Source organism: Protomyctophum parallelum (genome assembly GCF_964188405.1).
Source record: "Protomyctophum parallelum genome assembly, chromosome: 10".
Classification (NCBI taxonomy): Eukaryota; Metazoa; Chordata; class Actinopteri; order Myctophiformes; family Myctophidae; genus Protomyctophum; species Protomyctophum parallelum.
Genome location: NC_139704.1, coordinates 23,262,911 through 23,279,276, shown reverse-complemented (window position 1 = coordinate 23,279,276; position 16,366 = coordinate 23,262,911). Strand labels below are relative to the sequence as shown.

Below are 16,366 nucleotides of genomic sequence, written 5' to 3'. Positions count from 1 at the left end.
CGGGCATTGTAATAGTGTGAGAATGACCATAGATTGAACAATCATGGCAAAACACGTTTTTATGTCTAGTAGGCTAAACTTGTGCGGACTTCTGTTTCTTTTCCCAACATGTCCACATGGTGTCGCCGTTGGCCATAATTATGAAAGCAGATGTATGTAATGTCTAGCAGAGAATCAGAATAACTATACTGTCGCCAAAATACGCCATTCAGTGTCGTCAGGAAATATGCCGATATGTTGGTACAAATAAGCCATTATGTCCTCAAAATATGTTATATGTATATATGTATAAACTATAAATGACACTTTAAACGTGTTCAAACGTTTCATCAGGGTCAGAATGAGGCATGCTGGCAGAGGTGAGTGCAAAATTGATTAACGAAAATGCAGGAAAATATAGGCCTAAAGGCCTATGTTGTTTGTTTGGTTAAGCCATTTAGTAGAATAGGCCTATCATGTTCTTTATTATTATGATCCACATTAGCTTATACAAAGTGATCGTTAGTATTCCTGGAGTCCTAGTGAAAACTAATTAAAGTAGACTGGCGAGATATGGGTGCATAGGTCGGGGGCAATTTGGTGGCATTTTGATTGTCCTATATAAAAAAAAATGAATTGGTTAATCTAGCTATTTATTGAGTTCTGTGTAGCTAGTTTTGCCCAGTGGTTCCAGAATCAAAATAGGCAGGCACCATTGGCTACAATTTACAAATGACGGTCCTCACACCTGCTCTAATCTCTCCCAGCTCACTCTACAGACAAAGTGGGGTATAGGCTGCTATAGGGTGAGCTGGGAGAGATCATTAGAGATATATTTTGTTGACCTAATTTTGTTATATTGCTCACTGTAAACTTTCATATTGCCTTGCATATATTTATTACTTGGAATGGAATTGTTGAGTTTTAAATAAAGCGGTCAAATAAAAATGTAGAGAAGTAGAAAGTTTAATTCCCTCTGAAATGTTAGTTTGAAAATGCAAATGGAAAAGTACAGTACTACTACTATCTACTGAATTTCCACCATCGATTGTAACATTCCTTTCATCTTTATCACTCCTGTGGAAGGCGTTGCAGGTGCTGTCAGGTGTGTTGTGCCTCAACCAGATATACTGGTTTGACACAGTAGGCTTCATAGCTAACATTCTCTCACACACATGCTTCAGTCGCCCAGTTTCACTGAAACTGTCAACATCTAGAGACAACCCTTTTTTTCGGTCACCGGCTCACTTTGGCCACATCTGTTGACCCTTCCACTGCAGGAGGACAAGATGTCTAATCATGCTAGTACTCTGGACCTGGACCGATACAGCAGCCTGGGGAACTCCAGGCGCTCCACAGGGGGTAAGCACTAAGCATGTCCTAATTGTTACATAATAATAATCAGCCTGATCACATTTATTTTGTTGCATACTCGTCACAATCGTTTCCAATCTGTGTAAATGTTGAAGAAATTGGTGATTGACAAGCTTGTGAGCTTGTAGGTCGACTATTTTAAACATATAAACATTTTGAAAGTATAAAATGTTTATATTTTTGGCCATAGTACATTATTTATTTTTGATTGGTATCGGTCATTGTCAGACATTTACGTGTACATCCAAGTTATTTGTCATATCTTCCCTGTAGGAAGAAGGTAGGAAGTCCGCACACCGTTCTTTAAGCTCCCAGTAGTTTATTATAGGATATCAGGAATCAACGTTTTGACCCCTCCGGGTCTTCATCAGGAATATCTTCCCTGTGTAATTTATTTGTATGTTCCAATGTTCAATGTCAAAAAGACAATGCAATCGCCAATCATTTGTATGACTAGTTTAGAAAGACTAAACTAGAATCTCATGATGACAACCCTGTCTATATCCATCCACGTCCACACAAAAGGCAGGCCATCGTCTCGCAGCCAGTCTCGCAGCCAGGGCCAGTCCAGGGTCCAGCAGCAAACAGCGGACCCAGCCGGGAAGAGCGGAGATGTGGTCCTGTGCGACTTCTGCACCGGCCGGAGGCAGAAGGCGGCCATGTCATGCCTGCTGTGCCTGGCCTCCTACTGCGAGAGCCACCTGCAGTCACACTACGAGTACCCCGCCCTGATGAAGCACAAGCTGGTCAAGGCCACGGGCCAGATGAGGGAGAAGATCTGTGCGCAGCACGACAAGCTGCTGGAGGCCTTCTGCCGCAGCGACCAGACGTCCGTGTGCGTTCTGTGCATGATGGACGAGCACCGGGGTCACGACACCGTCCCCGCCGGCACGGAGAGGACCGAGAAACAGGTGAGTTGACAACGTTGTGACCCCCTTCCCCTTGTGGGTGTTAGAAATGGACCCGTAAAGGTGTGTGGTGCTGTATGAGGTTCTTAATTAGTATCTCTCAAGGGCAAATTTCAAGAGTGTGTGTGTGTGTGTGTGTGTGTGTGTGTGTGTGTGTGTGTGTGTGTGTGTGTGTGTGTGTGTGTGTGTGCGTGTGTGTGTGTGTGTCTGTCATTGACAATAACATTTCTATTGTTTAACAAACAGAAACAGCTGGGCACAACTCTGTACACATCTCAACAGAGGATTGATGAAAGAGTGAAAAAATGGCAGGACCTGCGCCAGGCTGTGGAAGCAGTGAAGGTGACTGACTGGGTATCGCATTGTGTTGTGTTGTGTGAGGGTGGCACTGGCTTTTTACCCACATTGAACCCTCACACCTTTCGATCTAGCATACAACATTGATGCATGCTAGATGTAAGCAAGATGTAAGTGTCATGGCCGCCCCAATGCATTTCCAATGGAAGTCACATGATTTGATTGATACAACATTTTGGACTACAAGAGTACAAGCTGTTGTATGGCTTTCGGCTGTGTTTCGACTGCCCCCCTCCCCCTCATACAACACACATGTTGTGTCAAACCATGTGACTCCCATTGGAAATGCATTGGGGCAAGATGTATCACACCCTTTGTATACAACAAGCATACATCAGTCTGTTTGCGAAGGTGTGAGTGAGGCCTAAGGCGTCCCTATTATTAGGCGGACACAAGTGGTAGGAAAAAGTACTCAAATTTAAGTAAAAGTATCAATACTGCCATTTAAAAAAAAAGTATTGGTATCAAAATATACTTACCAAAAGTATGTCCCATTTCAAGTTTTCAAATGTATAAAAATCGTTTGAAAATAACAGATCAATCAATTGTGTTCCATAAAGAAGAGGAGCTATTTCCAGCCCCTGACCTTATCCCGTAAACGTCTTTTTTCCGACAGCACTCGTCCCAGACGGTGCTGGATGAGAACGAGCGCATCTTCACAGAGCTGCTGCGCTCCATGGAGAGGAAGTACAACGAGGTGAAGGAGATGGTGACGTCCCACGAGAAGAGCACGGTGACGCGCGCCCAGACGCTGCTGGACCGCCTGGAGGAGGAGATCACGCTGCTGAGGAAGAAGCACAACGACCTGGAGAAGCTGTCGCACACCGACGACCACATCCACTTTCTACAGGTGACGCGAAGGCCGGGGCTGCAATGAGCTGTTATTTTCTTTTATTATCCCGTTTCGGATTAATAGAATATTTGAAAATATATTGCAGCCGGGACAGATTACTCCGGGGTACCGACGTTTATCCGACCAAAAGTCTGACATGCGCGGTGGGTTAAAAATCTACCGTGCTGTGGGTTACAAATCACCTGTGGCCGGTTACAAATTGCCTGTGGCTATCACCCGTGTTGCGGGTTACAAATCACCCGTGGCGGTTAGGGTTAAGTTAGTGTTTGGGTAGGGTGTCGGACTAATGACTGTTGGACTTTTAGTATGTCGGAACAAATGCCTGCACCCCACTACTCCAAACGCTACTCCAAACACACATAGGGACATACGGACATAGGGAAGCCAGTCATTGGAGTGGTGTGCACCTAGCCTGGTGCACACCATCCGCCCCTTCATCCGCCCCTAATGCATATGCATATGCCCCAAGTGTGCACCCACTGCACCGTTCAAAAATATATGTATATATTTATGATATCTATCCGATCTACAAGCTCACAATCCGTTGCATCGTGTCACATTGTGAACTTTTAGATTAATTAGGTATATGCTTATGGGCTCCGCTCTATGCTATGAGGGCTGCTAGGACAAGGGTGTCCAAAGTGCGACCCGCGGGCCAAATGGGCCCCGGGGACAGATTTTATACGGCCCTCGACTTCACACGTGAATTGTATTACCCCAACATTTTTATTTTTTTATTAACCTGGGCATTTCCCAGAGTATAATTTGTCAGGATTCCTTGTTCCTTGTTGTCTCATTCTGAAGGGTTAAAAAAAGGCATTTTTTTCTTTTTTTTTTTACTTTGCACATCTGGCTACAAAATATTTTCTTTTGTGTGTTTTGTTCCCATCACACCTAAATGGACACCATGGCAAGTTATTTGCGATCAATATTATTTAGTCTGGTGTTGTCCTTTAATGTGCATATTAAAATGTGTTATGTGACTGTATTTATGTTGTACCGTAGAGCTGGCAGTCTCTATCGGGTCCCTCTGGGTATGAAGACCTGAACAACGTCAGCGTGACTCCATACTACTCCTTTGATGCCACCAAGAGGGCCATCGGTGCTCTCAAACTGACCGTGGAGGAAGTCGGCAAAGCGGAAATGAGCAAAATCTCTGCTGCAGGTTGGACTCCACTTTTTTTTTACCTTGGCGTGGGGTTTGCCAAACCGCACGCCAAGGTGACCTCTCTTGAAGGAGAATGTAATTTATGTCAATGAGGGGTCCACCAAACAGACCCACATGGGTCTCGCAAGGTGACGCATTATTGTGAGCTTGAAGATCTGCAATGTTTGACTAATGTTCCCCCAGAATATTCGATTCAAGTTATTAATCAATTGACCAAAAACTAAATCCCATTTTTATGCACTGACCAAGTGTCATTCTTTTTCTCCTTTTTTTGTAAAACCTATACTGTACATGCTGTGTCTCTTTCTCTCCATAGTGAAGGAAGTGTACATTACAGAACAGCTGGAAGCAAAGACCACCAGAAAAGATTCTGTTAGCTTTACAAGTGAAGAGCTGAGGACAACAAGAGAAGAGCCCAGGACGATAAGAGAAGAGCCCAGGACGATAAGAGAAGAGCCGAGGGCAACACGACGAGAGCCCAAGACAAGAGAAGATTTTATGCAATGTGAGTTATTCACCTTGTACCTGTAACATTTTCTCCACCTAACCAATTAACCACAATATTTTATTTATTTTATAATGACATGCCCAAAATGTGAATGCTGGGACTAGCGTTCGTGTGGTTAACTGTAATTGAAACTTGAGCCGGATTAGACCTTTTTTGGCAGCCTTCTGATCAACTGTTCAGTTGTTATATCTTTTATTAATATCCCAGTTTAGTCATTCCCCATGTGTCCATGTCACTGCCAAACCCTACCGTTTGGTCATAGGGAGGGTGTAGACACAGTAGACATGGTTCTCAACACGTGTGTGCGGAAGAACGCGCTATTCCTCCCAGCTCTGCTGCTGATCAGCTGGCCCAAACACTGAAAACAATTCCATTCAAGGTTTAGGCTTTAGGGAACCTTTTCTTCCTCTTCAATAATATCTAACGCTTGTGGCAAAGCACCTGATACTAGCATCAAGAGAGAGAGAGAGAGAGAGGGGCATGCAGTTGGAAGAACAGGTTTGGTGAATAGAAGGAATGAATGACAATGAATGGCTGGGTTTCCCAAACTTCTTACACCATGGTGTAAGAAGTGTTGTTTGGTAAACCCAGCCAATGACATTTTGACTGATTGTGCTAATTATAGCTTTTACATTTATAGTAAATAGACTAATAATAAAGGATTTGGCCAAAGCCACTTATACAAATTGAGTTGACGATACAATTGTCCACTTCTGTAACTTGGTCACTTCTCTTATTTTATCTTTTTGTAATCAGTTTCCTCCCATAAGGTGAGAAAAAGCAAGTAGTGTATTTATTTGATTAACAGATGAACTTTCACTGCTAGGGTGATCCAGTCCACCCATGACATGGGACTTCAGTTATCTCCAATGACGTGAAAAAGGCTGTTTCACAAGCCTGTTCAGTATGTGTGGTTTTCAAAACAGATCTAAAATTGACAATGTTTTGCAGACACTTAATCCATAGCGATTTACAATAAGCAAGGTAAACACATACGCATAGATTAGAGATCATGTATAAGTGCGAGTAATATAGGACCAGATGTAAACCAAGAACATAGCATCAGTCAAGACGTTCTGGGCACCTCTTCTAGGATGTGTTGAGATCACAGAGTGATTCTTTATCTTTTGAGTCAATTTCCAAGTAGGTGGTCATTTTGAATTTTGTTAATAACTCACTTCCTGTTTTAGATTGTTTTTTTTGTCTTCTAGGATGTCTAGGAGGTCACCCAAGGGACATGTCTGTCAAATTGTATGCTTTTATGAGATTTGTTTGGTGTCTTTTGAGTCAACTGCCAACTAAACAAAAGTACAAAGCAGTCTCCGAGGCTAACTGCCAACAGTTCAGGTGGCCATTTCGTTCAATAGCTCACTTTCCGTTTAAGATTCATTTTTGGGCACCCCTTTGAGGATGACTTAGGATCACCCAAGGGACGGGAATCACGGGATGTCATGCTTGTATCCACCGCGTAACGATTTTTCACTGTAACTGTACCTTCTATGGGACCTTAGAGGATAACATTCAAAAGTATTTTGTCGAGCAATGTTTTTATTTTTTTTATTTTTTTGCAGACTCATGTCAGCTGAGTGTGGAACCCAACAGCATCCACCCCAACCTCCACCTGTCGGATGGAAACAGAAAGATCACCATGATGAGTGACCCCAAGAACTACCCAGAGCACCCTGACCGCTTCAACCACTGGCAACAGGTACCAACTACTTTACAATAATGTATACTTTGTCGTTTGATGAGTATAAGACTTGCAGAGCAATGTGGCCCATAGGGCAGGGGGCCTATCTTCTGTTTCTGTAGCGTAAGGCAGCTTGATCTCTGGACATGACGCTAGTGTGGCTAGTATGTCACAGGCACTTATGCTCAATCCAAACCCTTGATGCTGAGTGCCAGGCAGGCAGACACTGCTGACAATTTATACTCTGGTGATGCAATATTTTGGAATGCAATGCAAGCAGAGAGCAGTTTTAAACATTTAAATGTAGATATACTACTAGAAACATCACTGAAGATACGTCCCAGGTGCATCCATGCAATGTATTTTTATTTATAGTTATTCTATTTATAGTGACTCATAGGAATAGACAATGTGACAACCAGGTATAGTCTGGTGACCACCGGAGAGACGGGTGACAGCTGGAATGTAGACGGCACCCGGGTGAGCAGTACGGGTTAGCGCCCCAACCTGTGTCCTCCGTGAGGAGGAAGCCCAACAAACCTTGGTGAGGCCTTTAGGAGGGCCATTATAATCCACCACTCGTGAATGCAGTGCCTGGTACTGGGAGTCTGGTGCAACGCACAGGACCTGGGCCTGGTGAGAGCAGGAGTGGACCTGGTGAGACGTAGGAGGGGCCCGGTCAGGAGTCAACCCACAGAGCCTAGTCCTTCTACGCGCCAGATTTTGGTTCTCCCAGTACCGGCAGAGTAGTTCCAGAGCAACGGATTGTGTGGCCTAGTATATCGTCTCTCTCGGGTCAGGTGGAAACATGTCTCATGTCCAAAACTGATTAGAATTCATTAACATTAGCAAAAGTAGCAGATCGACGAGCTCAAAGCGTGTTGCTTCATGGCACGTTCGAACTTCGAGCTGTAGTAATGTAGTATGATCAAGTAGGGTGATAATTTAAGAATAAAACACATTAGCCATAAATAGCAGATCTACAAAGTCATGTTCCACACAGGGTTCCATTTAGACCTGAGACGATTCTACAAATGTCTTCTAAATCCTGAGTTTTCTGAAAAACCTCATGTTTCTATGTTGGTGGTTCTCAAACATTTTCATGTCAAGTAGGCCTACCCACAAAAATATATGTAATTGGCCGCCGACCCCCATCTGAATAATATGTTGTTCCAGGTACCCCCAGAAGCAAAGATTTTAGTTAAAAACGTTCGCTCTGGCCCAGGCCGTAGCGTAACGGTCTGGGCACCGGACTGGTGATCCAGTCGCGGTGTGCCGCGGGTTCGACTCCCGGACCCGACACGGCCTTTACCGCATGTCATCCCCCCATCTCTCTCCCGTTTCCTGTCAGCCTACTTTCTATCCCTTAAAAAAATCAATAAAGGCGTAAGCCACAAAAAAAATATCTTAAAAAAAAAAAAAAAAAAAACGTTCGCTCTGAAAGAAAATATATTCAAAAATTTGAACCTACAAGAACCTACAAGCTCGTAGCGCGGCACTCGGTGCCACGCTATGAGCTTGTAGAGCTGCTATTTTTCAATAGCTAAAGTATAACATAACGTCTAAAACACCAAAAGGCGTTCCCGGCCAAAATGTGTTAAGTGGTGCAATGAATTGACAAGATTGATGGATTGATTGCAGGCGCTGTGCAGGGAGGCTCTGACGGGGAGAGCGTGCTACTGGGAGGTGGACTGGCGAGGCACGGAGACGGACGTGGCCGTGGCCTACAGGACGATCAAGCGCAAAGGAAACGGAAACGAGTGCAGCCTGGGCTGGAACGACAGGTCCTGGAGTCTCTACTGCTCCGAGTCCAAGTACTCGTTCGTGCACAACAACAAGAGCACGGACATAGCTGCGCCCAGGTCCTCGCGGATAGGTGTGTACCTGGACCACAGCGCGGGAAGCCTGGCCTTCTACAGCGTGTCCGACGGCATGCAGCTGCTGCACAGAGTCCAGACCAGGTTCACAGAGCCTCTGTACCCGGCCTTCAGCGTCTGGGGGTTTGGCTCCAGTATCAAACTGTAGGGACGGCCATAAACCTGCATGTACTGTACGTGGGCCATGAGGATGAGTAGCTGATGTCACAACCACTACCCCCTGGGTCACACAACGTTTTTGTATTGGATTTCCCATTATGGGAACCCTAGATTGCGTTATGTAAGACAGTGGTTTTCTTTTTTTTTATGTATTTTTATTGAGGCTCTGAAATTTCACAACTGTTCAATCGCAATTCAATGTATATAGAACCACAGATTTTTCTTTTTTCAACACAACATAGGAAAACAACAAGTACCACAATACGGACATTACAATGCACCAACAAAAAACAAACAAACAAGACAGTGGTTTTCAACCCTTTTCATATCAAGGTCCACTATTTATTCAGCATTTGAGCCACGGACCACAGTTTTTATGAGATTTAGCCTAGGTTCTTAGACTTCGGTGGTAAGTGGGGCCCCAAATAATTGGCAAAACTGTACGATTTGAGTGATAATATAACATTCATATTTAAAAAAAATAAAAAAATATTGCTGATGTAGAAGTGTCATGGTATTTTTGTTCTTTAAAACCTTAATGTAAAATGGGGCGCCTGGCACCTGCTGGCCTAGTGGTCCAGGCATATGCCACATATATAGGCTCTGGCCTGATAGCGCATTGCATGTTCGAGTCCCTTCTCTCTCCCTCTTTCCTGTCTATCTTCACTAATAACTATCAATAAAGGCAAAAAACCAAAAACAAATCTTAAAAAAACCCACCTTAAGGTAAATTTAAATTTATCGAAGCTGGTAGAACACAATTGATTGAGCATTTAAATGAGTGATGCGCAAAAAATGAGCTGCCCACTCGCCATCCAGCTATTGTAGGCCTTCTATTGGCAAGTTATGCATATTTTATGTTTGTGTTTAAGACCTCAGTTTGTATCTATTACGTTTTATTGACATTTAAAACTCTAGCTGTAGAGCCCCGAGTCGGTAAGGCGTAGTCGCGCTGATAGAGCTTCTTGATGAGGGCAGATGTAGAGTTGCTGGCCGGCTCCATATGCAGATCTAGTATGTCAAACCGTGTGGCTATCCAGGGCCATGATCTTCATATATGGAGATCCAGGTGATGATAGTCAGCTCCACATATCCATGTGTTGTACCAACTTGGTTCATTTGCAATGCAAGTGTGACTTACGTCGTGGGCCCGTGGCACAATGAAAAACAGGCATGGCCAGGGTTCATGGCCATATAGTGTCTTGAGTGTAGAGGGTTTGATGATGGTAAAAAATAGAGCCAGAATACATTTTTCCACCTACTCAAATGTGTTTTGAACCTTCCTACGGAAGCTGAAATGGTTTAATTTATCAACTTCTACCCAATTCTGTTTACATGAGTTGAAGATAATTGCTGACTGAGACATACTGCTGTTAAACCACCAGAGGGCAGCACAGTTTTGACGAATTGGTCATCCTAGTAAAATTTCACACATTACATGTTTCTATAAATAGAAACAGAGATCTGAGTCTGAGCTAGCCTATATCCATGAGTGCAACTTATCTTATCTCTTCTCGTTTTGTCGTCAACTGACAGTAACCTGCGTCAAGTCATCAAGCTTAACTGGCAGAGGTTGGTGAAACTGACAGTAACCAGCTCGCATCACCTTGGTGAAAACCCCACAAAGGATGCGCTTGGTTAAAATGTCAAGCGTCCCGGAACGCGGATCTCTTTCTAAATGAACACCACTGATCTTATGCCTCAACGCCCCCCACACCACTATCTTTCTTTATATCTTTAGGTGGCCATAAAATAAAAGCTATTTTCACAAACTCTGTTCAGGTTATGTTTGAACTAAACGTGTTATAAATACCATAATTGTAGCCTCTGCCTACATTTTGTTTAAAATGTACAATCTCATAATTGGTACCTCCTCAAGACCTCAAACATTTTCATCATTTCATGTCAAGGACCCCCCCCCCCCAAAAAAATAAATAAATAAAAAATAATAATTGATAGGTAGCCTATTTTGAAGTCTGGAAAACGTTCAAATGTACAAAAGTATGACATAACTGAAGGTCAACAAAATAAGTCCCATTTGTACATTTAAAAGGTTCCTCGTTTTGCCGGGGAGGACCCCCTGGGGACGAGACCCCTGCACGTTTTGCCACGTGGCCCCGCCCCTCCGGTGTGAAGGAGCCGGTCTATCGAGCGAACCTAATTGGGAGGTGGAGTTCAATCAAACAGCTGGGGAGGCTCGCTTCTGTACAACTGCAGAACCAACACACACACGGTGGACTTCTAAAGACCGTTTTACACTTTAAAATTACACGTCAATTAAGTAACTGCTGAGGTTTTTAAAAGAGTGATATTTTGTCGCTTAACTTAATGGACCGTCGTTTGGTTTGGTTTGGCTGCGTTCTTTAACTCCGTGTCCTCCTCCTCGGCTCGGGTTGTGGTTGTTTGACTGTTAGAGGAAGGTCTGGGTCGCTCTACTCTTCCAGAGGTGCTCGGCTCGGCTCCATGGACAAAAGGTTGGTTAGTGTGCAATGAAAAGTCAGCGAAAACAGCAAACTTTAGAAGAATAAACCCATTGCACGCGTCGTCGATTAGTTGTGGCTTTAGTAGTTACTTACTAGTTAGTAACTGTAGCCTAGAAGAGCTTGTGGCTGTTCCTTCTGGAAAAATGCATTAAAAACCGGAATAAATGCTATAGTGTAACAGAGCCGAGCAGCAGACACACGCTTTACTGTATCGTAGATAATTATAGGCTGTCTGAACTCGACACACTGACTGTACGCAAGCTCAGCTCAGAAATGGGAAAACTAATTGACAATTCATAGATATTGCAGATTCGTTTTTTGCAAAGGAGACTCGGCAGCAGACCTTAAACGTGTCTAGACCGGTGGTTCTCAAAGTGAGGTCCTGGGAGGGGACCCCAGGCAGGGGTCCCTGAGGGTGTTCCAGGGGGTCCACAGATAAGCGATGGATAGGTGAATTGAATATGAAGGACCCCAATGGAAATAGGCAATAGGCTTTCTTGGGTTTCAAATCCTCTCTTAGCAGACCTTGTATTGAACTGTACTTTCCTGTGCTTTTTTCTGCAAACTGTTAATGGAGTAATCAATCAATCAATCAAACGGAACCAAATTGATTCTTATGTGGCTGTAACTTTGAGAGTGTACAGATGGAACCAAATGGACCCTTTAGGGCTGCTGATGCTGCCAACTGACATGCAGAGTTGCAGACATTATATTGATTTTTGTTGTTTTGTCTTACTCTAGACTAGAGTCTAGAGTACAAATCTGAATGGTGGTCTAGAGTCTAGACCACCATTCAGATTTGTTTTTTGACAGATGCTAGGTTAATTGTTTACCTGGTATTACTATTCTATAGTTTCAACTTTCAATCAATGTACATATTGTTATTATATATAGGCCTAGATGTTCATTGTTATTTACAATTTGCATAATATTGCCCAGATATCATTGTTTACCCGTCGGTATCTTATAGTTTCAATGTACAGGATGCTATTTAGATAGCATATATGTTCAGACGGATGCTAGGGTCATGGTTCACCTCTACATTTCTTGAAGCACTAATAGGCTCTATCTGCATTCTATTTGTCATAATAATAATACTATGCTTATTGAAAGTTGCTGAACATCTGCTAAATGCCTAACATGTAAATTGTCCCTTTGGCCAGGCTGCCTCGCGACTCGGTCCTCCTGCGTGTTCCGCTGTCCATCCGTGATGCAAAGGAGACGATGCCACTGATCCGGAGTTAAATGCCAGTCGTACCCGATGAGCAGGGAGTGCTTCTTGTTGGCTGGCCGAGGAGCAAAAGGAAGAAGAAAAGAGGAAGAGGGAAGGAGGACAGGTGTGCTGCTGCTGTCTAGGAACGCGCTGACCGCAGATGTCTCTGTGGATGATCCTCCCGGTCAGCCTGCCAGCTCTGACCATCACTGGAATATGGGTTGTGTAAGTGTCGCCTCCTAGACCGCTGCTTCCCACCAGTGTGGTCAGGGGACCCCCCCACCCCCAGGGGTCCTTGAGGGGGCTCCAGGGGGTCCCCAGCAAATTCAATTAATTAACCCATTAAGACCTGAGGCCGATTCTACAAATGTTTTCTAAATCCCCAAAGTTTTCTGAAAAACCTGCTATGTTGCCATGTCAGTGGTCCTCAAACCCTTTCACGTCAAGGAGCCTCAAAATTATATTTTGTTCACTTTAAAAAAACATATATTCAAAGATTTGCAAAAAGGTTCATGATTTTTCTAAAATTGCAGATCTATATCTTCTATTATTTTAATAGCCAGCCAATGTGCTATACACTGCGAGCTTGTACATCTGCTATTTTTTAACATTTTTGTAACATCTTGAAAGGGTGAGAATTACTGATTATAGAAGGCTTGTGTAGAATCGTCCTCAGGCTTTAATGGGATAAGGAAACATTATTTGATGCCCATCACAGATACCCATTGGAGGGGCCGAGGGGCGAGGGCACCACTGCATGTTGCCCCAATGGCCTGAATTCCAGGGAGCCCAGCAGGTCATTGGCTGTGTGCGGATTAGTTCTGTCCTGGACAGCTGTGGGATTATCACCTCTCGTATGGCCTTTGATCACATTCTAGGCTAATTATCACAGATACTACAGACTAGCGGTTGTGAATGTGTGCATGTATGCTTGCATGTGACTTCATGTCCGGTCTCCTGCGTCAACCAAAAAAACTAGTTTTCTATGCTTGGTCCTCTCCCTCTAAACCAAATCTCTATGCTCAAAATAGCCTATCTACTCTAGCTTGGGATGAGTTGCATCGCAAGCTATTTTTACGGTAAATTTACCCATTAAAACCGGGAAAGCATCTGTGTCATTTTACATTTTAGCTTGTGTATGTGTCACAACAATTATTTAAAGAAGAATTGCCCATATACAAGGCAAGCTCATAGTGTGTCACTTCACGCGGGCGCTGCGAGCTTGTACATCTGCTATTTTCGATCATTTTAGAAAAATGTGTGAGAAGTGTGATTTGTCAAAGTGCATCTCTCTAGCCAAATTCCAATACCCAAAATCTTGGCCACTCGCTCACTCACACTCGCTAACTCCAGCATGGTGGTGTTACAGTGAAATTGGTGACCTGCTGAAATATGGTGTAGAATGTCAGTGTCTGAATGGTCATTAGAGTTCAACCTAATGGTATTCAGGCCACATATTTAAAGACCTCCATGTAAGTTGTATGAAGTCCACAAGATGGTAATGCTGGAGTGAGCGAGTGGCCGAGATTTGGGGTATTGGAATTTGGCTTCTGGGTGATGTTGGAGTTCCTGCTGACACTTTTGGGGGACACGTGACGGATGGGCCCCGAGTTCAAAGCACATGAACAAAGTTGACTGTCTATACAGTACATGGGGCTGCAACGCCACTCATCACCACGCACGTGCACTGATTAACATTTGTAACATTTGATTTGTAACGTTGTGTGATCTGAAGCAGAAGTGTAGCTTAAAGGTTACACCTGGTGTGTGGATGTGTGCGGTGCAATTCACAGTTTTTGGCTTGGCCGTTGATGTGGAACTGAGTTAGATTTTCTCAGCGATCATAGTGATGCACATCTTTTTTGTGTGTTGTGCAATAATTGTGCAAAGTATCACAATGCATCACATTTTCATTATTTTAGACAGTTATTTTGTGTTTTCTTCAAACACTATCTCCAGGGTCATGTCATCAAGATGCAGACTTTTCTGATTCCATTCCAATTTGGCTATAAATGTTGTGGTCCCTGGGTGGGTAGGTAGGCATGCTATTAAATGAATGCCCTGCATCCCTAAAGGAATTATGTTTGTGTTTTCACGGTTCGCTTGGCATTTTCTCTTCTTCAAAATCCCAAACCTGACTGCAGCTAAGTTAACTTTAGAAGACGGTGTCCGATCTCCGGCAGCTCCTAACAGTATTTCCTTCCTGCTACCTTCACAACGGAGCCTTGTTTCCAAGGGGCTGAGTCAAGAGTCCCTCTTCCTGGGCACTGGAATGCCAGTGGTCATGATTTGTTGCGTAACCCCATCCCTCCCTGTTAGTGTTGCCATGTGCGCTTATTTTAAGCAACTTTGGGATTGGTTTTGTCTGTAAAGTGGCTTGTAAACAAATTGGTGGTTGCAGGTTTTTTCTGAAAGTGTTCTGTTGTTGCTTATTTGGGCTTGCTTCCTAAATGTTTAAGTAATATGTATTTTAAATTTTTCCGCAGAACATCATCTAAAAACGTCTTGTGCCACCCAGATCATTTTCAAAAATTTCTTTTCCTCAATGATAAAAAAAACAAAACAAAATAATTTGCAACTCTACCAGCTCTTAATGCATCGAATCGTGATTAGCAGTGCTTTGTGAGCTTGTAGATAGGCTACTTTCAAATAGCCGTAGCCTAGTCACTTCTTTTGCGCTTGTTTTCCTAGACCCTGGTTGCTTATTTCTGGCAACACCGATCCCTCCCTGTGCGAGTGAGTGGAGTTGGGTAAATAGCGGGCCGGGCACGGGGTGCTTCGCAGTGCTTATTCAAAGGCTTTCACACGGTATCTGACTGACACTAGAGCCCAGCCTCCCCGTATCTGCATCCAACACATAGATTAAAGTTCTCAGTCACTTCGGTTCGTTAGCCTCATAGCATAATTGCTTAGAAAAATTAAAAATCACTATCTGCCAAAGTCACCTAGTTGACTTAGAGGACTAGTTCACCTCTTTTCAACCTATCTTCATATTCCTCACTAATGTTCATGATAAAATGAACCACAAATCTTAGGAGGGCTGTGGGCAGTTCAGAAACACGTCCACCAGTGACATCATGTGGCATATTATCATGAACATTAGTGAGGAAAAAAGATTATAATTATTTGAAGATAGGTTAAAAAGTGTGAAGTGGTCCTTTAAGCAATAATGAGAAAAACTTTAGCCTAAGTCACGTTTATCTGGCTTTATTTGCACCTGCCTAACTAACTGCTGATTCACCATGCCTTAATATTGCCAATGTCAGCCTATCGGAATGCTTGAATGCTTACATTCCAGGCAGATATTGATTTAGGAATGTAACAAGAATTCTGATAGGCTGAGGACATAAAGGCAACAAGGCAGGCACAATAAAGCAGCAGTGTGTGTTAGGATTGTAGAGTTAAGGCAGAAATGTCAATTTGGCCAAAAACAATGACGTAGGCAATTATTCTAATGGCTAATGCATTGTCTTCTATGGAATAATGTATATAGCGCACCGAAAATGGGCTTATCTGCAAGCTGCGGCAAGGTTGTGAGCTCATAGCTAATTATTTTAAGATTTAAAGAGGATTCTAAGTAGTCAAGCTTGCAATAGAATAAAGAGTGAAACGTGTTTGAATTGGTCAAACAACAATAGAATACACCTTCAGAAGCATCTTCCACAAGCCCTAATGACATTGAGGCAGCACATGCTATGCTGCTGCTGCTGCTGCCAACTATTGCATGTTGCCCTGAGTCTGTGCGTCTATAGCCACAACCCTGGTATCTCGTACCATTAGCAAAAATACTTATTTTA

At 43.4% G+C, this 16,366-nt stretch overlaps 2 protein-coding genes across 2 annotated transcripts in view; both read left to right on the top strand.

Moving 5' to 3' along the window:
• The first annotated feature begins 1,184 nt into the window (after positions 1-1,184).
• Positions 1,185-9,503, top strand: ftr14l (finTRIM family, member 14-like). The gene is made up of 8 exons (XM_083774765.1): positions 1,185-1,341; positions 1,879-2,264; positions 2,508-2,603; positions 3,235-3,468; positions 4,477-4,636; positions 4,956-5,144; positions 6,719-6,855; positions 8,479-9,503. The coding sequence occupies exons 1-8, from the start codon at positions 1,269-1,271 to the stop codon at positions 8,860-8,862; spliced, it is 1,659 nt and encodes a 552-aa protein (XP_083630891.1). The 5' UTR covers positions 1,185-1,268; the 3' UTR covers positions 8,863-9,503.
• Positions 9,504-11,092: 1,589 nt separating this feature from the next.
• The window catches only part of LOC310865627 (transmembrane protein 150A), a 35,379-nt gene continuing 30,105 nt past the window's right edge, over positions 11,093-16,366 (top strand). Inside the window, exons 1-2 of the mRNA XM_083774801.1 lie at positions 11,093-11,347; positions 12,520-12,794. Coding sequence (XP_083630927.1) covers positions 12,730-12,794 — 65 coding nt within the window. The 5' untranslated portion in view covers positions 11,093-11,347; positions 12,520-12,729. The remainder of the gene's footprint in view (positions 11,348-12,519; positions 12,795-16,366) is intronic.

What these genes read in the sequence shown, in the direction of transcription:
- ftr14l (XM_083774765.1), top strand. Translation starts at nt 1,269, where the DNA reads ATGTCTAATCATGCTAGTACTCTGGACCTGGACCGATACAGCAGCCTG. An exon ending in CGGAGAGGACCGAGAAACAG is followed by an intron (nt 2,265 to 2,507) that starts GTGAGTTGACAA and finishes TTTAACAAACAG; the next exon opens with AAACAGCTGGGCACAACTCT. An exon ending in GCTTCAACCACTGGCAACAG is followed by an intron (nt 6,856 to 8,478) that starts GTACCAACTACT and finishes GATTGATTGCAG; the next exon opens with GCGCTGTGCAGGGAGGCTCT.